The 17,040-nt window shown below is 32.7% G+C and overlaps 2 protein-coding genes across 2 annotated transcripts; one reads left to right on the top strand and one right to left on the bottom strand.

Annotated features, from left to right (window-relative positions):
- Positions 1-3,881: 3,881 nt before the first annotated feature.
- LOC105277858 (putative phospholipase B-like lamina ancestor) lies at positions 3,882-10,344 on the bottom strand. The gene is made up of 7 exons (XM_011336539.3): positions 10,170-10,344; positions 7,566-7,836; positions 7,119-7,268; positions 6,361-6,607; positions 5,913-6,172; positions 5,179-5,407; positions 3,882-4,989 (listed from the first exon to the last, which is right to left on the bottom strand). The coding sequence occupies exons 2-7, from the start codon at positions 7,679-7,681 to the stop codon at positions 4,360-4,362; spliced, it is 1,632 nt and encodes a 543-aa protein (XP_011334841.2). The 5' UTR covers positions 7,682-7,836; positions 10,170-10,344; the 3' UTR covers positions 3,882-4,359.
- A 1,824-nt stretch (positions 10,345-12,168) lies between these two features.
- On the top strand, positions 12,169-16,625 carry LOC105277857 (tyramine beta-hydroxylase). The gene is made up of 10 exons (XM_026975587.1): positions 12,169-12,605; positions 12,863-13,019; positions 13,110-13,256; positions 13,613-13,860; positions 14,098-14,251; positions 14,600-14,863; positions 15,065-15,295; positions 15,599-15,727; positions 15,860-16,034; positions 16,310-16,625. The coding sequence occupies exons 1-10, from the start codon at positions 12,463-12,465 to the stop codon at positions 16,453-16,455; spliced, it is 1,794 nt and encodes a 597-aa protein (XP_026831388.1). The 5' UTR covers positions 12,169-12,462; the 3' UTR covers positions 16,456-16,625.
- The last annotated feature ends 415 nt before the right edge of the window (positions 16,626-17,040 follow it).

Here is a 17,040-nt window from a genome sequence, read left to right on the forward strand (position 1 = left end):
GGATAAGAGTAACTTGGATAATTAGATGGAGGTCCTGGATATCCTTGTTGATTGCCTCTTTCCGTTGGTAACGAAAATGGCACGTTGGGTCGTTGATAAGAATATCCTGCTTGACGACTGACGCGCGGTGCACGTGCGCCAGCACAATTTATCAACAATAAGATGTATATTATCTAAAATTTATAAAAATATATTAATATATGATATGAAATCGAAGAAAGTGCGTAGCGACAATATTAAGTCTTACCCATTTTGATGACAACATAAGCATTGCGCGTATGCTAACGGTAGTGACATGACAGCCGCTTTTATACGAGTGGTTTGGATTGTCAGATTCATTTTCTACATCCTATTTACCGACTGTTTTTGTTTAATAGCATTTAAACTACTAATCTGGAAAAAGGTGCTAGTTACAGACTCTTAAACCTATTATTACATCTACCGCAAGATTGCAATTCTCAAGTAGGGCGATTGCAAATTTCTCTTTCTTCTTACAATAATGAGTATTTCTTTCTTAAAATAAAGAAATACTCATTTCAACTGTATGACATTTCGAGTAATAAACAAGCTGAAGTATAACTATTAGTTAAAATTATAAGTGTAGAAATAAATATTTTCTGCTTTTTGTGTCGTGTCTATTTAAGTATTTTATAGTGCATAAAATATATATGTTATATAATAGCATAACACTACAGTTATGTAGTATAGCGTAGTAATAATATTCAAATATCATTAATACATAAATTATTAATTACAATATGTTATTTAGCTTTTTCAATAGTATATCATTATTTATATACAACTAATTTACATATACATATACGCGCGCGCGTGTGTGTATGGTAGTTAACTACATGAATATTAAAATAATAATGATAATGTCCTAAATTTCTTAAAAGTATATTTTTTTCATCAAATATAATTATTTAAAGAAAAAGAAGAAATTATTTTGTAAAAGGTCATTTGTTGCAACTGTGCAATCTTCAATTAAGATATCAAGACAAATAATAAGTTGCTATATATGCGTAAAAAGAAAAGATAATTGTGAATCATAAGCTTCCACGCGAAGACAGCCACGCGATGGTACATTGCCTCTAGAGTTCTCGATGATTTAAAATTCGTTAAAACAATAAATGAAAAAATTCTAGCCTGATAATTTTTTTCTTTTTCCGAGGAGTTCTGGGGTATCTATATTATTATTTGGTATATTGCCTATAGTTTTCGAGTATTAAAATTCCTTCAGAACAACAAATGAAAAAGTTCTAGCCCGATAAATTTTTTCTTTTTCCGAGGAGTTCTGGGGCATCTATGTTGTTATTTGGCATATTGCCTAGAGTTCTCGACTATTGAAAATCCTTTAAATACAGAAATAAAAAAGTTCTAGCCCGAAAAATTTTTTCTTTTCCAAGGAGTTCTGAGGTATCTACAGGGTGGTCCACTTAAATCGATCATCTTAGATATTTCACTTGTTTTTGATGATACGAAAAAATGTCTAAGGAAAAAGTTGCACCGTTCGAAGGGGCTATCATGATGACAGAACAAAAAATTGTTTCAAGGCTATTTTTTTCGGAGATTCAAAGGTCAAGATAATTTTTTTAAATGGAACTACATATTTTTGTTTGCGCAATTTTATAGCCAACATCGAGAGGAGTTCAGCGACCTATGACAACATGACCTTTAAATGATCTTGAACGTGGGAAACAGAAAAATCAAACTTTATGCTCTTCAACACAAACATTTATTTAAGGAGGTGTTCGAAATGATGTCCTCCGACTTCAATACATTTTCTAATACGATGCACAAATGATACTCTTACCCTTTCTATCATTTCTGAATTTATACTAGCACATGCATTCAAAATGCTCTCTCTCATGTTCTCTTGTGTAGTTGGTACATCATTGTAAACAGTGTTCTTTAACATTCCCCACAAAAAAGTCTAAAGGATTCAAATCAGGAGAACGTGCTGGCCAACTGATATGTCTTCCTCTTCCTATCCAGTGTTCCGGAAACATTTCGTGTAAAACTGTACGTGCAACACGTGCGTTATGAGCCGGACAACCACCATGCTGATACCACATTTGTAAACGAGTTTCTAACGGCACCTCTTCCAATAAGTTTGGTAATTGTTGGGACAAAAAATCAGCATATTTTTGACCATTTAATGTACCATCAATAAAGAAAGGGCCAATGATTCGATTGTGTAAAACACCACACCATACATTAAGACTCCATGGACGTTGACGTTCTACTTGTCGAAGCCACTTTGGATTTTCAACGGACCAATAGTGCATATTTCTTCTATTTACTTGTCCATGGTTAGTGAAAGTTGATTCATCGGTAAACAATATTCTGTTGAAGAAGAATTCATTGACCTCCAACTGTTGTAGCGCCCATTGACAAAATTCTATTCGATTAATAAAATCATTTCCATGAAGTTCTTGATGCAATGCAGTGTGATATGGATGAAATGAGTGACGTTTAAGAATGCGTAAAACACTTGTTTTGGAAATACCAGTATTTCTTTGTATTTGTCGAGAACTGATATGTGGATTATTTGCCACTGCAGCCAAAACAGCAACTTCTGCTGGTTCATTAGTTTGCAAACGAGGTCGCATTTTCTTACGTGAACAAACACTTCCAGTTTCACGAAATGTTTTAATAAGACGGTCAAAAGCAGCGCGAGACGGTAAACGCTTTTCAGGGTATCTTTGGCAGTACATTCTCTGCGCCTCTGTAGAGCTTCTTCCGCTTTCACCGTAAATAAGAAGCATTTCTATTCTTTCCTCTTTCGTATAATCAGTCATATTTAAACTCTGATATCGAGAAGCTCAGGAAATGAACTGAACTGCGAAAGCATTTCGCGATCATAAATATTTACATACACATACACACACGCACACAATACATGTATGGAATTATTTCAATCTTACATTCCATTGAATTCCAGAACATGAGTGTTTACCGATGAATCAATGTTCACTAACCATGGACAAGTAAATAGAAGAAATATGAACTACTGGACCGTCGAAAATCTAAGGTGGCTTCGATAAGTAGAACGTCCATGGAGCCTTAGAAAATGTATTGAAGTCGGAGGACATCATTTCGAACACCTCCTTAAATAAATGTTTGTGTTGAAGAGCATAAAGTTTGATTTTTCTGTTTCCCACGTTCAAGATCATTTAAAGGTCATGTTGTCATAGGTCGCTGAACTCCTCTCGATGTTGGCTATAAAATTGCGCAAACAAAAATATGTAGTTCCATTTAAAAAAATTATCTTGACCTTTGAATCTCCGAAAAAAATAGCCTTGAAACAATTTTTTGTTCTGTCATCATGATAGCCCCTTCGAACGGTGCAACTTTTTCCTTAGACATTTTTTCGTATCATCAAAAACAAGTGAAATATCTAAGATGATCGATTTAAGTGGACCACCCTGTATATTGTTATTTGGCATATTGCCTCTAGAGTTCTCGACTATTGAAAATTCTTTAAATACAGAAATAAAAAAGTTCTAGCCCGAAAATTTTTTCTTTTTCCGAGGAGTTCTGGGGTATCTATATTATTATTTGGCATATTGCCTAGATTCTCGATGATTTAAAATTCGTTAAAACAATAAATTAAAAAGTTCTAGCTATTAAAATTTTTTTCTTTTCCGAGGAGTTCTGTGCTATTTACATTGTTAATTGGCATATTGCCTAGAGTTCTCGATGATTTAAAATTCGTTAAAACAATAAATTAAAAAGTTCTAGCCATTAAAATTTTTTTCTTTTCCGAGGAAATTTGATTTAACACGGCTTTTTGAAGAGTGGATGTTATGTTAATATATTATAAAATAATAAGGATAATAATAGTTTTTGGGATAGAGAAATAAATAAAAAATTCAACATTTGTTTCTTTTTATTTTATTTTCTAAAGAATTCGCGGTAGTGGCTAACATATGAGCCAACTGATTTCTTAAGTATATGAGATTTATGTTAGATTCAGATACAACATTATGAAAACCAAAAACAGTTTTTTATTATTAACTAATACTTTCAATTAAAAGTAATCTTTTATCAGTTTACTTTAGTTTTCAAATTTAGTACTTTTATATGTCTCTCGCTGTGTGAAATCTGAGCATTAAATTTTGTAATAAATTAAATTTTATTACCTAGCAATTCAGCTATTTTGTTTAGAATTTATTAATAATTTGTTTTATTTCTAAGGAAGGTAGAAAATTGTTTCTTCATCATTACTAATATTTTCAAGTGAAATTGAAAATTGAATGATATAAAAAAGTAAAGAAATCATCCAATAATGATTTTTAAGAAATTGAAGAGAATTTTCTTGTTTTTTATTTCACAATATTTGAGATACGCAATTTAATTCCAAACCCACAGAGGAGTAACGCTGTCAAAATTAAAAGTATTGGGATGACCGATATGCAAAATATTGGGGAAAGTTTCTGACCACCGAAAGGGTTTCCTAGAGCCCAACGTGCTCGGTCCGGAAAAAGCCTCAAAACTCTCCACACCACTGACATCAGCCAGTACGATTTTTGCATCGATTACGCCAAATGGTAGAGCTACTTTTTCCAAGTCTCCTCTGTAACTTAAAATCTGCATTTGATCTTTATTCTCGGTGGTGGACTCGTGGCTGTATCCTCGCATCAGGTTTCTAAAGTGCTCCGCTGTAGTAACGTTCTTTTGTAGGCTCTCGATTAACTTGTCTCTTGTCATGTCAGTGTCGTCATCGCCGACCGCCACGTTGATCTCAGGCAATCGAATTTTCCCAGTGACACATATGGCTCCAGCATTGGCAAATTGTTCGCTGATGTTTATTGCACGGACAGTCTCCGATTGTTCGACAAGTTGAACGATGCGACCGCGCGGCTCAAAAATGATCCATTGTCGTGCTTTACTGGCACCCTTTTGTAGCGATATATTTTGAAACCAATTCTGTCCATTTGTTGCCAAACGATTTGCTGCCATTATCGCAGATGGCATCAGTAACTACAAAAAGAGGAAATAATATGTAATATTCATAAATAAATTAAATAACACAAGAAGATTACTAAGAAAATTATATTCAATGCATTAACATGTATCTTTTTTTAAGAGAAGCCAATGATTGATAATAGAAGTATTTAAGATTAAAAAAATTTTATCTATTATTTTATAAATATTAGTTGTTTCACTCACTTGATTGGACTTTCCATTCACAAAATTCCAGCTATAGTTAGCAGTTGGTGTTCCAGCAATAATTAGTTCGTGATTTTGACCTTCTATCAGATAAAATTCGTCATGAGACGAGAGAGCACCAGGATAAGATGACATCACGATCGTTTTGCCTGGCACTGACATGTTGCTCGTCGGCAGCATATGATAACCGAAAGTATACTTCTTCAGCAGTCTCAGCATTTTAACATATCTAAGAAAATTAAAGAAAAAGGATTCGACATATTGCATCAAAATATATTATTTTCTTTACGTTAATGTACAATAATTAAAGTAATGCGTTAGTATTATACTTACACACTCAATTATTCTTGCAGCAGAAAAATATAAAAGTCACAAATTAAAAATTATTCTTATTGATATTAGTAAATTTAATGAACATCGAAATTCATTCTTTAAGCAAAAGTGGAAAATATGCAAACCGAGTACTATACAAAATTTATTCTTTAAAAATGTAATAACACATTTAAGAAGCTAATCTCTAGAAAATACTATAAAATATTATGAATTGTGAAAACTTCATCCAGTCCTGCTCTAGATTTGTCGCATAGAGAGCTTTTGCTGACAGAAATAACCGAGATATCTTATGAAATTTATATTAATGCACAAAAATATTATAACTATAAAAGATATTTCATTTATATATAAAATAATTACACTTATTTCGTAATTAAGTATTTATAATAACAACAACTTACGGTGCAGCAGTCGCGTGTCCAATCGCTATCAACGGGTCTAATCCTTTGCGAGCTAAGCTCTTCAGAAAAATCATGCCTTTGCTGTAATCCTGTTGAGAATCCTCTGTATCTTCTAATATTTGTTTAAGATCTGGTAGATCGCTGGCCATCGCCAACCAGAGGAATTGTTCTGAATCCATTTCTACTGTTTGTCGACTGCGATGAACTGCGAATCTCCAGCCAGCTTCCAAACCGTCCATCTGGATGTAGAATAAGTGCACCTGTAATAAGAAACGACGTGATTTATAAACATGCTTGTATATTATTACGTTTCGAGAAAATAAGTATTATAAATAATTTGGTTATAATATCTGAGTAAATTAAGCCAAATTTCGATAACTCAAATATCAAGTTCTCCAAATAATATTTATAAAATTCTAATTTTAAATATAATTATTTTCTCATTTACCATATGCCAAAATGGATCCGTGGCTGCCAAGAGATCGGCTTGTTTGCGAATTATAGCATTATTCTCACGAAGAAATTGCATTAATTTCCGGCATTCGTTGGCCCATTTTTCGCACACGGAATTGACAGTGTTTTGCCAATGATGATGAATCAATTGCCACGTTAAGCTACCTTCCAACAAACCGGCCGCATAAGCCTGTACGGTGTCCGGATAATTTGATGAGGTTTCTATCTCAATGATCGACCATCTGGAATGTATCGTAACCCGTGTTTATTTTAATTGACCCATATGATATCGATAGAATCTTGATTTGATGTATGTGAACCGGATGTATATATTCTACAGATTTTAATTTACGTCAGAAGATATTTATAGAACTACTCTCACATGTATACAAAATCATTTATCTTGCAAACAGGATTACATGTTTATCATTCAATCTATCCATCTGTTTCAATCGCACAAATGTTTATGAAAGCTTATAAGTTTATATAACTAAAACCCAAAAAGATTATTTAACCCTAATTATTTAATTATTTAATCCATTTGTCCAATTTAATTCTAACATACATTTTGCAAAAGATATTTATATCTATCAATGTTTGTGGAAATAGAATGTGAAGTGCATTTGTATCACGTCGCGTGCCCTGTTAGAAAGACATGTTTAAAAATAGTCTGCTTCGGAATTCCATGTAGTTTGGCGATGCCGGAGATATCTCTGATATGTAGATTTTGTTTGCTTAACGTCATTGACCTACCCAGTCTCGAGGATGCTGGTCTTGTAGTAGGCACGAGCGACATTTAATTGTACATCGGCGAGATTATTGCCTTGACCCCAAAAATCGATGCGATATCCTCCCTTGTGATTCCATGATACAGTAGCCGAATAGATCCCATCGTTTTCAACTCTACAAAGATATTAATAATCATATTACTTTTACAAAAATATTTATATCCTTTATTCACACGAAATTGATATACGTGTAACAACAATTGTTGCTATAGAGCAGAAAGTACCTTATTAACAGTTGTAATAATTCCATTCAATGCAGTTACGTATTTCTCTTATTCGTAACACGATAAATACATAATTATAATAATTTTTAATATGATTAACTTATTATATTGATAATAAATACAATTTTTTGTTAAATCTGTTCTTAACTGACTTGATTTATAGAAACTTAAATTGTCGTCCTACTTACTGGAATTCGCCGAATTCGCCGAGGATGATGGCGCCGAAGCCGAAAAGAGCAACGACGATAAGAATATAAGTGGAGATGCGAGTTTGCAACCACGAGGCTCCAACTACCTTCAGCATGGCTCATCGGTAAGCTACACACCTTGAATTAAATAATTAAAAAGGAGAAGCAGATCTCGCGTTCTCAACCCATGGATTACCGACGTCTGACTCGCCGTGGACTTTTTATAGCGCTTCCTTGATCGCTTCGTGTAGCTGCGCTCTCTTTCCGATTACTGTAACAATGCAAATATTCCTGAAAATGCTGATCTGCACCAGTTGCATCATGCAACCGCGTTTGACATTCCACATTTTACATTTTCTAACGGTTGCATCCATACTCGAGCTTACAAATTTGATAAATAAATAATTCATTGAGAAGGGGAAAAAAGCGTTATCTGATTAGTCCTCGCAAATCGAAGATGAAGGCTAAGGTCGACTTGCTCATTATCACTTAAGATTAGATACTTCAAAAAAGATCATCACGCGTTTACTAATCGATCGTCTTTAGACCATGCATTGCGTAATCGCTTATCTCCATTTGAGAACGTACTCTCGATGCGATATCCATCGTGCACGTTTTCGTTTCACGTGAACAGTGCACGTCATCTCACATTTTTGCGAAATCAGCTATCATCACGTTTAACGCTAAATATGAGAATCACAAGTGTCTACAAAGTGAATTCTTTTCTTGGAAAATTCTAATGACATAAGATCTGATTGCTAGAATCAGGACCGCGTAAATCGAAAACGTTATAGAATAAAATGACGTGAAAAATATAATACTAGAAACTAGAATATTTTCGGAACTGTCGAGTAATAATCTAAAAATAATAACTGCTCATACTCCATTACAAAAGAGATCTCTCTTCTCTCAAAGTGTCGCTGTTTGCAACTTGCGAAATATTTTGCAAATAGTAGTTTGCACATCGCCAAGTTTTGTCAACGATTATCATTTCGTTGCAATATGCTAGCTTCGAAATAAATATTTGAGGTAAATATCAAGGAATATTTATGAAATGATTCGAAAAACTCGGCTCGCTAATTATAATTACTTATTATTAAAAGAATTAATAATATATTTTCACGAACAACCCGACGTAATTTCTATGTACTTAAGAGACCAAACACTCGTGACGACAGGGAAGAGCAGTGTTAAGTCAATCGATTTATCGCGAAGAGTAAATAAGGAACTAAATGTTTCCATTGGCTTGGCGGTTTAATTTATTACATTGTGGAAAATTTTGCGGAAAGTACCATGTTCTTAGAGGAAGAATGACTAAAAGAAATTCTATCATGATATGTTTTTACAGAAAATATAATAATGTACTCTTTGCACAAAAGAATTAATATTTTTGATAGTAATTAATTATATCTTTATTTAAATTTTGAGAAAGACAAAATAAAAATCTTGCAAAATAGTAGTTTAACACCTGTATATTTTACGTTTTAATTTGGCAGTAACTGATAAGCGATTAGCAGTTTGCATAATCTGAAATTGACGTCAAAATTCAGGAAACTTCGTGAGTCATTTGCGCTATCGAGAAGAAGCGCTATCATACCTATTTAACATTTAATCAATATTTGCCATTGTATAAAGTGTCATTTTTATATGTGTGAAGTTTTACATGTATATTGCTGTACAACAAATATTATAAATTTCATGTGCACGTTTAAATCAGATAAAATTTGAAGAGAGAAAATTGTATTTTTATATAATTTCTTATTTAATTGTTATAATATTTTATAAAATTCCTCGTGAATCTTTTGTATGTAATTTTCATTATTTAGACTATATGTATACTAAAATATCTTTAAGAAATAAAGCTAAAATATCGTTATAGATATCCCTTGCTAAGAATTATTTGTCACCATGACAAATGAGTTCTTTTATAGCGGTGAAACTTTTTCTTCCACTTTTACAAATATCTACACACAATACATTTTCTTTTTGTGTCATTTTTGCCAATAAACGTCATATTTTAACCATTACAATTCTTGATGACTATTACTGATAACTGAAAATGCATAACTATGTTCTGAGTCATCTGAACCTTGACTTCACGTTAGCTAGAGCGCACTACTCGTGCGCAACACGTGCATAGAAGAATCACGTGGGAGACAACAATATATTATACACCGATGCGAATATCTATTACGCTTTGAAATATCTACAATATCATGAAAATATTAAAACATATTTAATTTCAACTGTTCAAGAATTAAGAACTATTTCAAGATGAAATATATATGAGAAAATAAAATTTGTTGTGTCTAATAAGAAACTAATTGACGATTAATTAAGTATATTTTTTCCTCTTTCTTTCTGTAAACTTCCAATTTACAAAAAATTATATTTATAATAATCTATAATTTAAGTACTCTATTGATCATCAGAACGATCAATTTAGGAAAAAATAACAGTCATAGCGTGCATCTTTAACTTTAGAAAAATTTCCAGCTGTTCAAGTCGTTCGAATCATTTTCACGTGTTTTAGGTTCGAGGGATATCCGGCTCTTACGGGATCTCATGGGTCTCGCCCATGTAACGGTCGCGTGATTCACTCACCCTGGATGAAATTCGGCAGTGTTAATTGCAGCGCGTCGTACACGGGTAACGAATGGATCATCGGACACGGATTACATTCCTCACGTGTATTATGGGTATACTCCGGACTGGTTGCTCCGACACTCCAATCCAAGCGCGAGCGCTCGACTTTCCCGACTGGCGATGGACACGCCGCCAGCTGGCCATCAGCATTTCCGTGCCGCTCCCTTCCTCTTCACTTTGCCGTCATCATCATTCATCGTGCCCCACTACGGTCGTGACCGTCGCGCCGCGTCAGCAGCTTCTTGGCATCGAAGCAGAAAGCCGAAACGATAAAGACACGTGGGTGGATGCAAGGAAAATGGAAGAATGCATTGATAGAAGCCACGTGAGAAATCTTGAAGAATTTAAAGAAGTCGATTTGATTGACTTCGGTCCAAACGAAATTAAAGAATGTTCCTGAAATTGATAAGAGATGTAAATAAATAAATATTAAATTTATAAAAAAATTAATTTAATGAAGCAAATAGTAATAACTAATTTTTGAGTTAATTAACTTTTGCATGAGTGAAATCGAATTTTGATAAAGTTTAGGTGAATTTGATGTGAAGAACAAGTATTATTCTTAAATATCTGAATAACACAATACGAGTTTCTTTTGATCCAGTTTAGTGTCATTTTCTACAACGTGTTATTTTCCACGACTTGTTTACCATTAACGACCACTTTATAAGCCGTGATTGACTTTAATTAGAGGTTTAGAAAGATTTAATCATTGTATGTCGCGACACAGAATACTCGTCACTTTTCTCATTCGGCAGAACATTTGTATAATACCTTGAAAAAGATAAAACGTGATATGCATAGCATAACTTAAAAAACAGCAAAAATTAAAACGCATTTTTAAAAGAATCATATTATTATAATACTACATAAATATTCCGTAAAATTAATACTGTAAAAACTTGCTATATTCTTATCATGTAATTTTTCATCATAAGTAACAATTTAATCTTCGAAATTTTCTGATAATTATATAACACAAAAATCGATTCAAACTTAAATTTTACATTATTTGAATTTTTTATCTGCATCTTGCATGTATTAGCTGTTTATATTAGTGCGCAAATAAGTGCAAACTGCGTCAGTCTTCTGTGCACGTGTTGCGCACGAGAAATTGACGTGCTTTTCGATCGGTATTCCTAAAATTCGACGCTTTCGCTCGAATTGTTTCCCACGTTAATAACGCACAATAAAGACCGCAATAAGTTCTGTGGAATTTCTTGATTGCAGTCCAGTCGTAAGGCACGCTCCGTGTGGAATGCAATATACGTTCCCTGAGATATTCGATTATTAAGACATGCCTCCTTCTCGCTTTTACATAAAGAATATTCCTAAAAACTTCTAATTATAATTTTAATTGCTGATCGTGTATATAAAATAGCGACAGCAATGGAAATAACAAAAGAAAAGAAATATATATACAAACCCCACGAATGCATGAGAAATTAAATAAAAAGTTAAAACATTTGTAGTTATTTCTTATTAAATTTATATGCAAACTATATAGGAATATTTTGCCATAAAATTGATTAAAAACTGATTGGAAGATTTATATTTAAATCACGTTTTAAATTGGCAATCTGCAACTTTAATTGCTCATCAATCACATTATTATCAGTTATCGGAAATTGTCATTATCTCTCTCTAATAAACCTAGAACAATATTGCATTAAGTTAATTGCTCTAAAATTAAAATCTTATCTAGATTACGTGCATTTATAATATTCAGAAATTTATTATTATATAATTTATTTACATGACAAGACTTATGACAAAAATACTTTATTTTGAAAAATCAACAATATATTTATCTGTTCTTCTTTTTTATTGTACTTTCGTGATTTATATAACATTGAACTAAAATATTTTAGTATACAAATTTAGTAGTGTACAAATATAAAATCAAATTAAAATCAAATTAAGATTAATTTATTCTCAGTTCACATCGTCTCAGCAAAAAACAAAATTCAATTCCCTCGAAGAAAGCATGATCATCGATTCCTTTGAGCTTGCGCATTTCGCGTCAAATCTCAAGCGCGGATTCCTGCGGGATACGAAAGTTCGCACAGCCAAAGGACCAGTATAGATTCACCCCTTGCGGATACCACAACTGCTTATCCTTGTGTGACGTTCGGAAAGTTAAGATATATTCTGAATAAAATTCAAGTCAAATTAATAAAACTACATATCTAAGACAAAGTCCAGTCTCACTCATTTTGTAAAGAGATTTAATGACGATTTAATTACATTCATGACAATGTTGCTTCTGTTGCTAATCACTCTTGCGTGTATCCATTCGAGTTGGTGCCAACATGATGTCTCCTTTGCCGAAAATGTAGCTTCAAATGCGGTACATGTGATTCCGCTTGGCTCGGAGGCGACTTTCCATTGGAGGTAGGATTTCGAACAGGTCATTGTTGTACTTATCAAATATTTATAGGAAACGATATAAGTTTGTTTTCCAAAACTCTAACGCAAAAAAAAACAAGTAATAAAACATCATAAGCAAAATAATTATTTAAGGAATACTTTAGACTGCGAGTAAGTTTTCAAAAATAATCTGATCTTTCAAAATATGTTTCAAATACCTTTTGCATGTCTTTTGAAGTTCTTTTGTGTCGAATGAAGTTGATATATCACATGTACTTCAGAGTGGATTTAATAAATGAATTAGTGGTCGTGGAAGTTCATTATGTCGGCAACGATAGCAACGATTGGTTCGCAATTGGATTTTCTGATTATGGAGAACAGAAGCCTGCCGATTACTGTGTTTTGTGGCCCGATTGGCATCAACAAGTTCATCTTCAAGTATGATATCTAGAAATACGACAGTATTATCGTGCGTATATTGTGCATAAAATGTCAATTATAAATATTATGTCTACTAATAATTAATAGGACTCATGGGCAGACATTGATGGGAAATTACACCTGGATACCCAGCAGGACTGTGAGAATTTTGCGTGGAGAAGACGCGGCAATATCACAAAATTCACGTTCTCTCGCAAATTTGATACATGTGATGAGCATGATTATATTATTGAAGTAAGTATAGCTATTTACATCATTGTTTATATATGTTTTTATATTTATAAATAATGTTGTTAAGGCATTTGAGGTTTTTATTTAATTTTCAGAATTTTACTTGTGTCTTCATTATATGCCCTTATAAAGCCTTTATTATCACGATGACAAGATATTGTAACGGAGATTTCTTTAATATAATTATTGTATAATATATAAATAATAATGTAAAAAGAATATGTGCATAAAAACTATAATTATAATAAATAATAAAAAATGTGTACAACTTTAATGTGTATAATATATATTTCTATAGATATATTTATAATATAACTCATGTACGTGTGTATATTAATTAATGAAATATTTATTTCTAGAGAGGTACTACACATCTTGTATGGCTTCGCGGCCGCGGACCACTGTCCTCTTTGGCCGGCCTCGAGATTTCAGACGCGAAAGCGTCAGGCATGTCTCGCACGGAATTGCGCAGGGTATCCCATAAGAAGCCCAAGTTCCCTACGAACGCTTGGCGGCTCGAATTACTCGCCCATCGAGTTCAAGTACCAAAGCAGGAGACCACCTACTGGTGTCGCGTGCATAAACTGCCGGCAGTACTGAAACAAAAGTGCGTACACAGCAGTGCGAATTAGATATGCGTGCTGCCATGCTCCAAGCAAATTCATGAGATCTGTACACCGTATATCTTACCGTCATATTTTCTTTCAGCTTACTCAGAATTCTTTAATCCACTTAGATCTTCAATTAATATCTTCATTAATTAAAATTAATTTTCTTGATGCGCAAAAGCGTGACAGATAAATCAATACATAAATATATTCCTGTTTTTTTAAATTTTTGGCAGACATCATATTCTACAATTTGGTCCCGCCATCCAAGCAGGTAACGAACATCTTGTACATCACATGGAAATCTTTCATTGTGCTGGTCCTGTGGACCTGGAAGTGCCCATGTATGACGGACCCTGCGACGGAGCTGATAGACCGGAAAAAACACAGGTATTTAGTCTTCATGAAAGAGTTAGCAACAATAAATATTAGAATAAAAACTAATTTCAATAAATAATTGGAACATTTTTCTATATAAATAATTTTTGTTTCTCTTTTTTAAATACAGACAAATTCCGTTTACTATTGAATGAAAATGTTGTTTGTCAATTGCAGATTAATGTTCTTCTCATTTTTTCATAGTTTTCTTAATAATTTCCTTAATAATTTCTTAATAAAATTTTTTAAGTATAATAAATAATATTCTTCTATAAAAAGACATTTAATATCTTAATATCCCTTTTAGAAATGTCTTCAATTAGAACTGTTGTGAATATAAGGGCACCTTTTGATTTACAGATCTGCAAGAAAGTTTTGGCAGCATGGGCGATGGGTGCGGATGCGTTTATATATCCAGAAGAAGCTGGTCTATCCATTGGTGGGATTGATAACAATCCGTACGTCATGTTAGAGGTGCATTACAATAATCCCGAGCTGCATCAAGGCGTCATCGACTCTTCTGGGATCCGCTTTATTCTTACCAAGAGTCTCAGAAAGTATGACGCTGGCGTAATCGAGTTGGGACTTGAATACACTGATAAAATGGCTATACCTCCAGGGCAGGTAAATGAGAGAATTAGCTTCAATAAAAAATTATTTAGTTTTAAGGTAATTTTTACCTAAACTTGCTTATTTAACTTATATACCTTATTAAAATGCGTTCGTGGTTCTATCGAATTTTTCTAAAAAAACTAATATATGTGAATTTCTTGGTGTACAACTTTCTAATTCTTAAATTTAGTAAACTCCAATTTATTTCCCAAGGAAGCTTTTACACTGTCCGGACATTGCATAACCGAATGCACCGGAGTCGGACTGCCACAGAATGGCATTCGCATTTTCGCTTCTCAACTGCATACACATCTAACAGGCACCAAAGTCATTACCCGTCATGTGAGGGATGGCGAAGAGCTGCAACCATTAAACTATGACAATCATTATTCCACTCATTTCCAAGAGATTAGACTATTACCGAAACCGGTTACCATTCTACCTGTAAGAAGGATATAAATAAATAGTATAGTATATTTAATTATAGTATTTAATATTTTAAAATATTTTAAAAGAGAGAAAATATAATATAAATATGTAGCAGAAAATGAAGAAATTAAGTAAATTACATAGGAAAGTAAATTAATTAATATAATATCAATTAAAAATAAAAGTAAGAGGAGCAGTGGCTATTTCCTTGTTAATTAGATGTTGTAAAATAACAAGACTAAAATGAAAAGCCATTAGAGAGAATAATAATTTATAATCGAGTTACTACTAACAAATTAAAATTAAAATATCTTGCAGGGAGATTCCCTGATAACTACATGCACTTATAACACTATGAAAAGAGATAACGTGACTCTTGGCGGCTTTGCTATATCTGACGAGATGTGCGTCAATTACGTTCATTACTACCCAAATGCGCGATTAGAGGTAAAATAAATTAGTAAAATGGAAGATAAACTAAGGAAATTAAGTGAATTCATTCATTTGTGTATAATATATAAATTCGTTATTAATAATAGAAAAAAATATCTATATATAACAAATTCTTATTTTATTTAGGTGTGCAAGAGTGCGATAAGTGACGATGCTTTGCGAACGTACTTTCGTTATATGCGAGAATGGGAAAATCAAGGGACTAGCACAGAGAAAGGTATTTCAGCAAATTACAAAAGCATCGAATGGACCAAGATCCGCGTGGAAGCCCTTCACGATCTTTACGAAGCTGCACCTTTAGGTCTGTCATTCGATATTTAAAAACTATCTCATATCTTTAGAATTCTCGATTTAAAAATTTTTAAGTCTATAGTAATTCTTTTCTTCAATAATCTCTGATATAATTTTACTTTTCATTAAAATAAATATAGCATAAGTGTCCCATATAAAATATAGAAATTTGTTTTATTAAATTATTAATCTATTATTTTTATGATTTTCTTTTCCAATAATCTATAACTTTATTATAATCTCTTTTATGAAATTTCTGCAATTAACTCTTAATTGCTTTATCAGGAATGCAGTGTAATGGGTCCGATGGTTCTCGATTACCTGGCTTATGGGACAATATCGCAGCGACACCCGTTAGATTGCCTTTGTCACCTCCAGCCAGAGATTGCGTGAAACCTTCGCTAGAGCAAGAGATCTTAGATCAAATGTAAAGCTTAACTGTTTGATTTCAAAATTATTTTTAATTATTCAATCATGCTGTTATGTTAAAATTTTGAATGAGCAAACAAGAAATTAAAATTCTAGTCTAGAACATAAACTACAAGTTTAACATTACCTGCTTAGAAATTTCTCCAAATAAAACTTGTGACATTTACTCTAAGCTCGACAGTGTCTTTTAATATAATCTGCAATACTTCATTATTTTTAATTATTTATAAAAGTATTCCATTGAAAATAAAAATGTCAAACTTTAAAGGTTCGGTATGTATAAGTTATAAATTTTATACAAATTTTATACAATTTTAAGCAAATTCACGCAGTTAGACTATAATTTTACCCAAGTTTTATCTTTTTCTGTTTGCATCGTGCTAATTTATCGTAAATGTTGAGAAGTTCTATTACAATGATTTAATATAAATTTACATATTCATTTTATATATTCGCTTCTATGCTGCCAAGTTTAGAGTTGGTCGAAAACGCAGCATTGAGGTAAGATGTAAAATATTTAATAAAATAGAGGTCGATGTAAAAGTTTACAAACCTTCAGTATATTTATGCACTTTAAGTGACTTTTT

Source organism: Ooceraea biroi, chromosome 1 (assembly GCF_003672135.1).
Source record: "Ooceraea biroi isolate clonal line C1 chromosome 1, Obir_v5.4, whole genome shotgun sequence".
Classification (NCBI taxonomy): domain Eukaryota; kingdom Metazoa; phylum Arthropoda; class Insecta; order Hymenoptera; family Formicidae; genus Ooceraea; species Ooceraea biroi.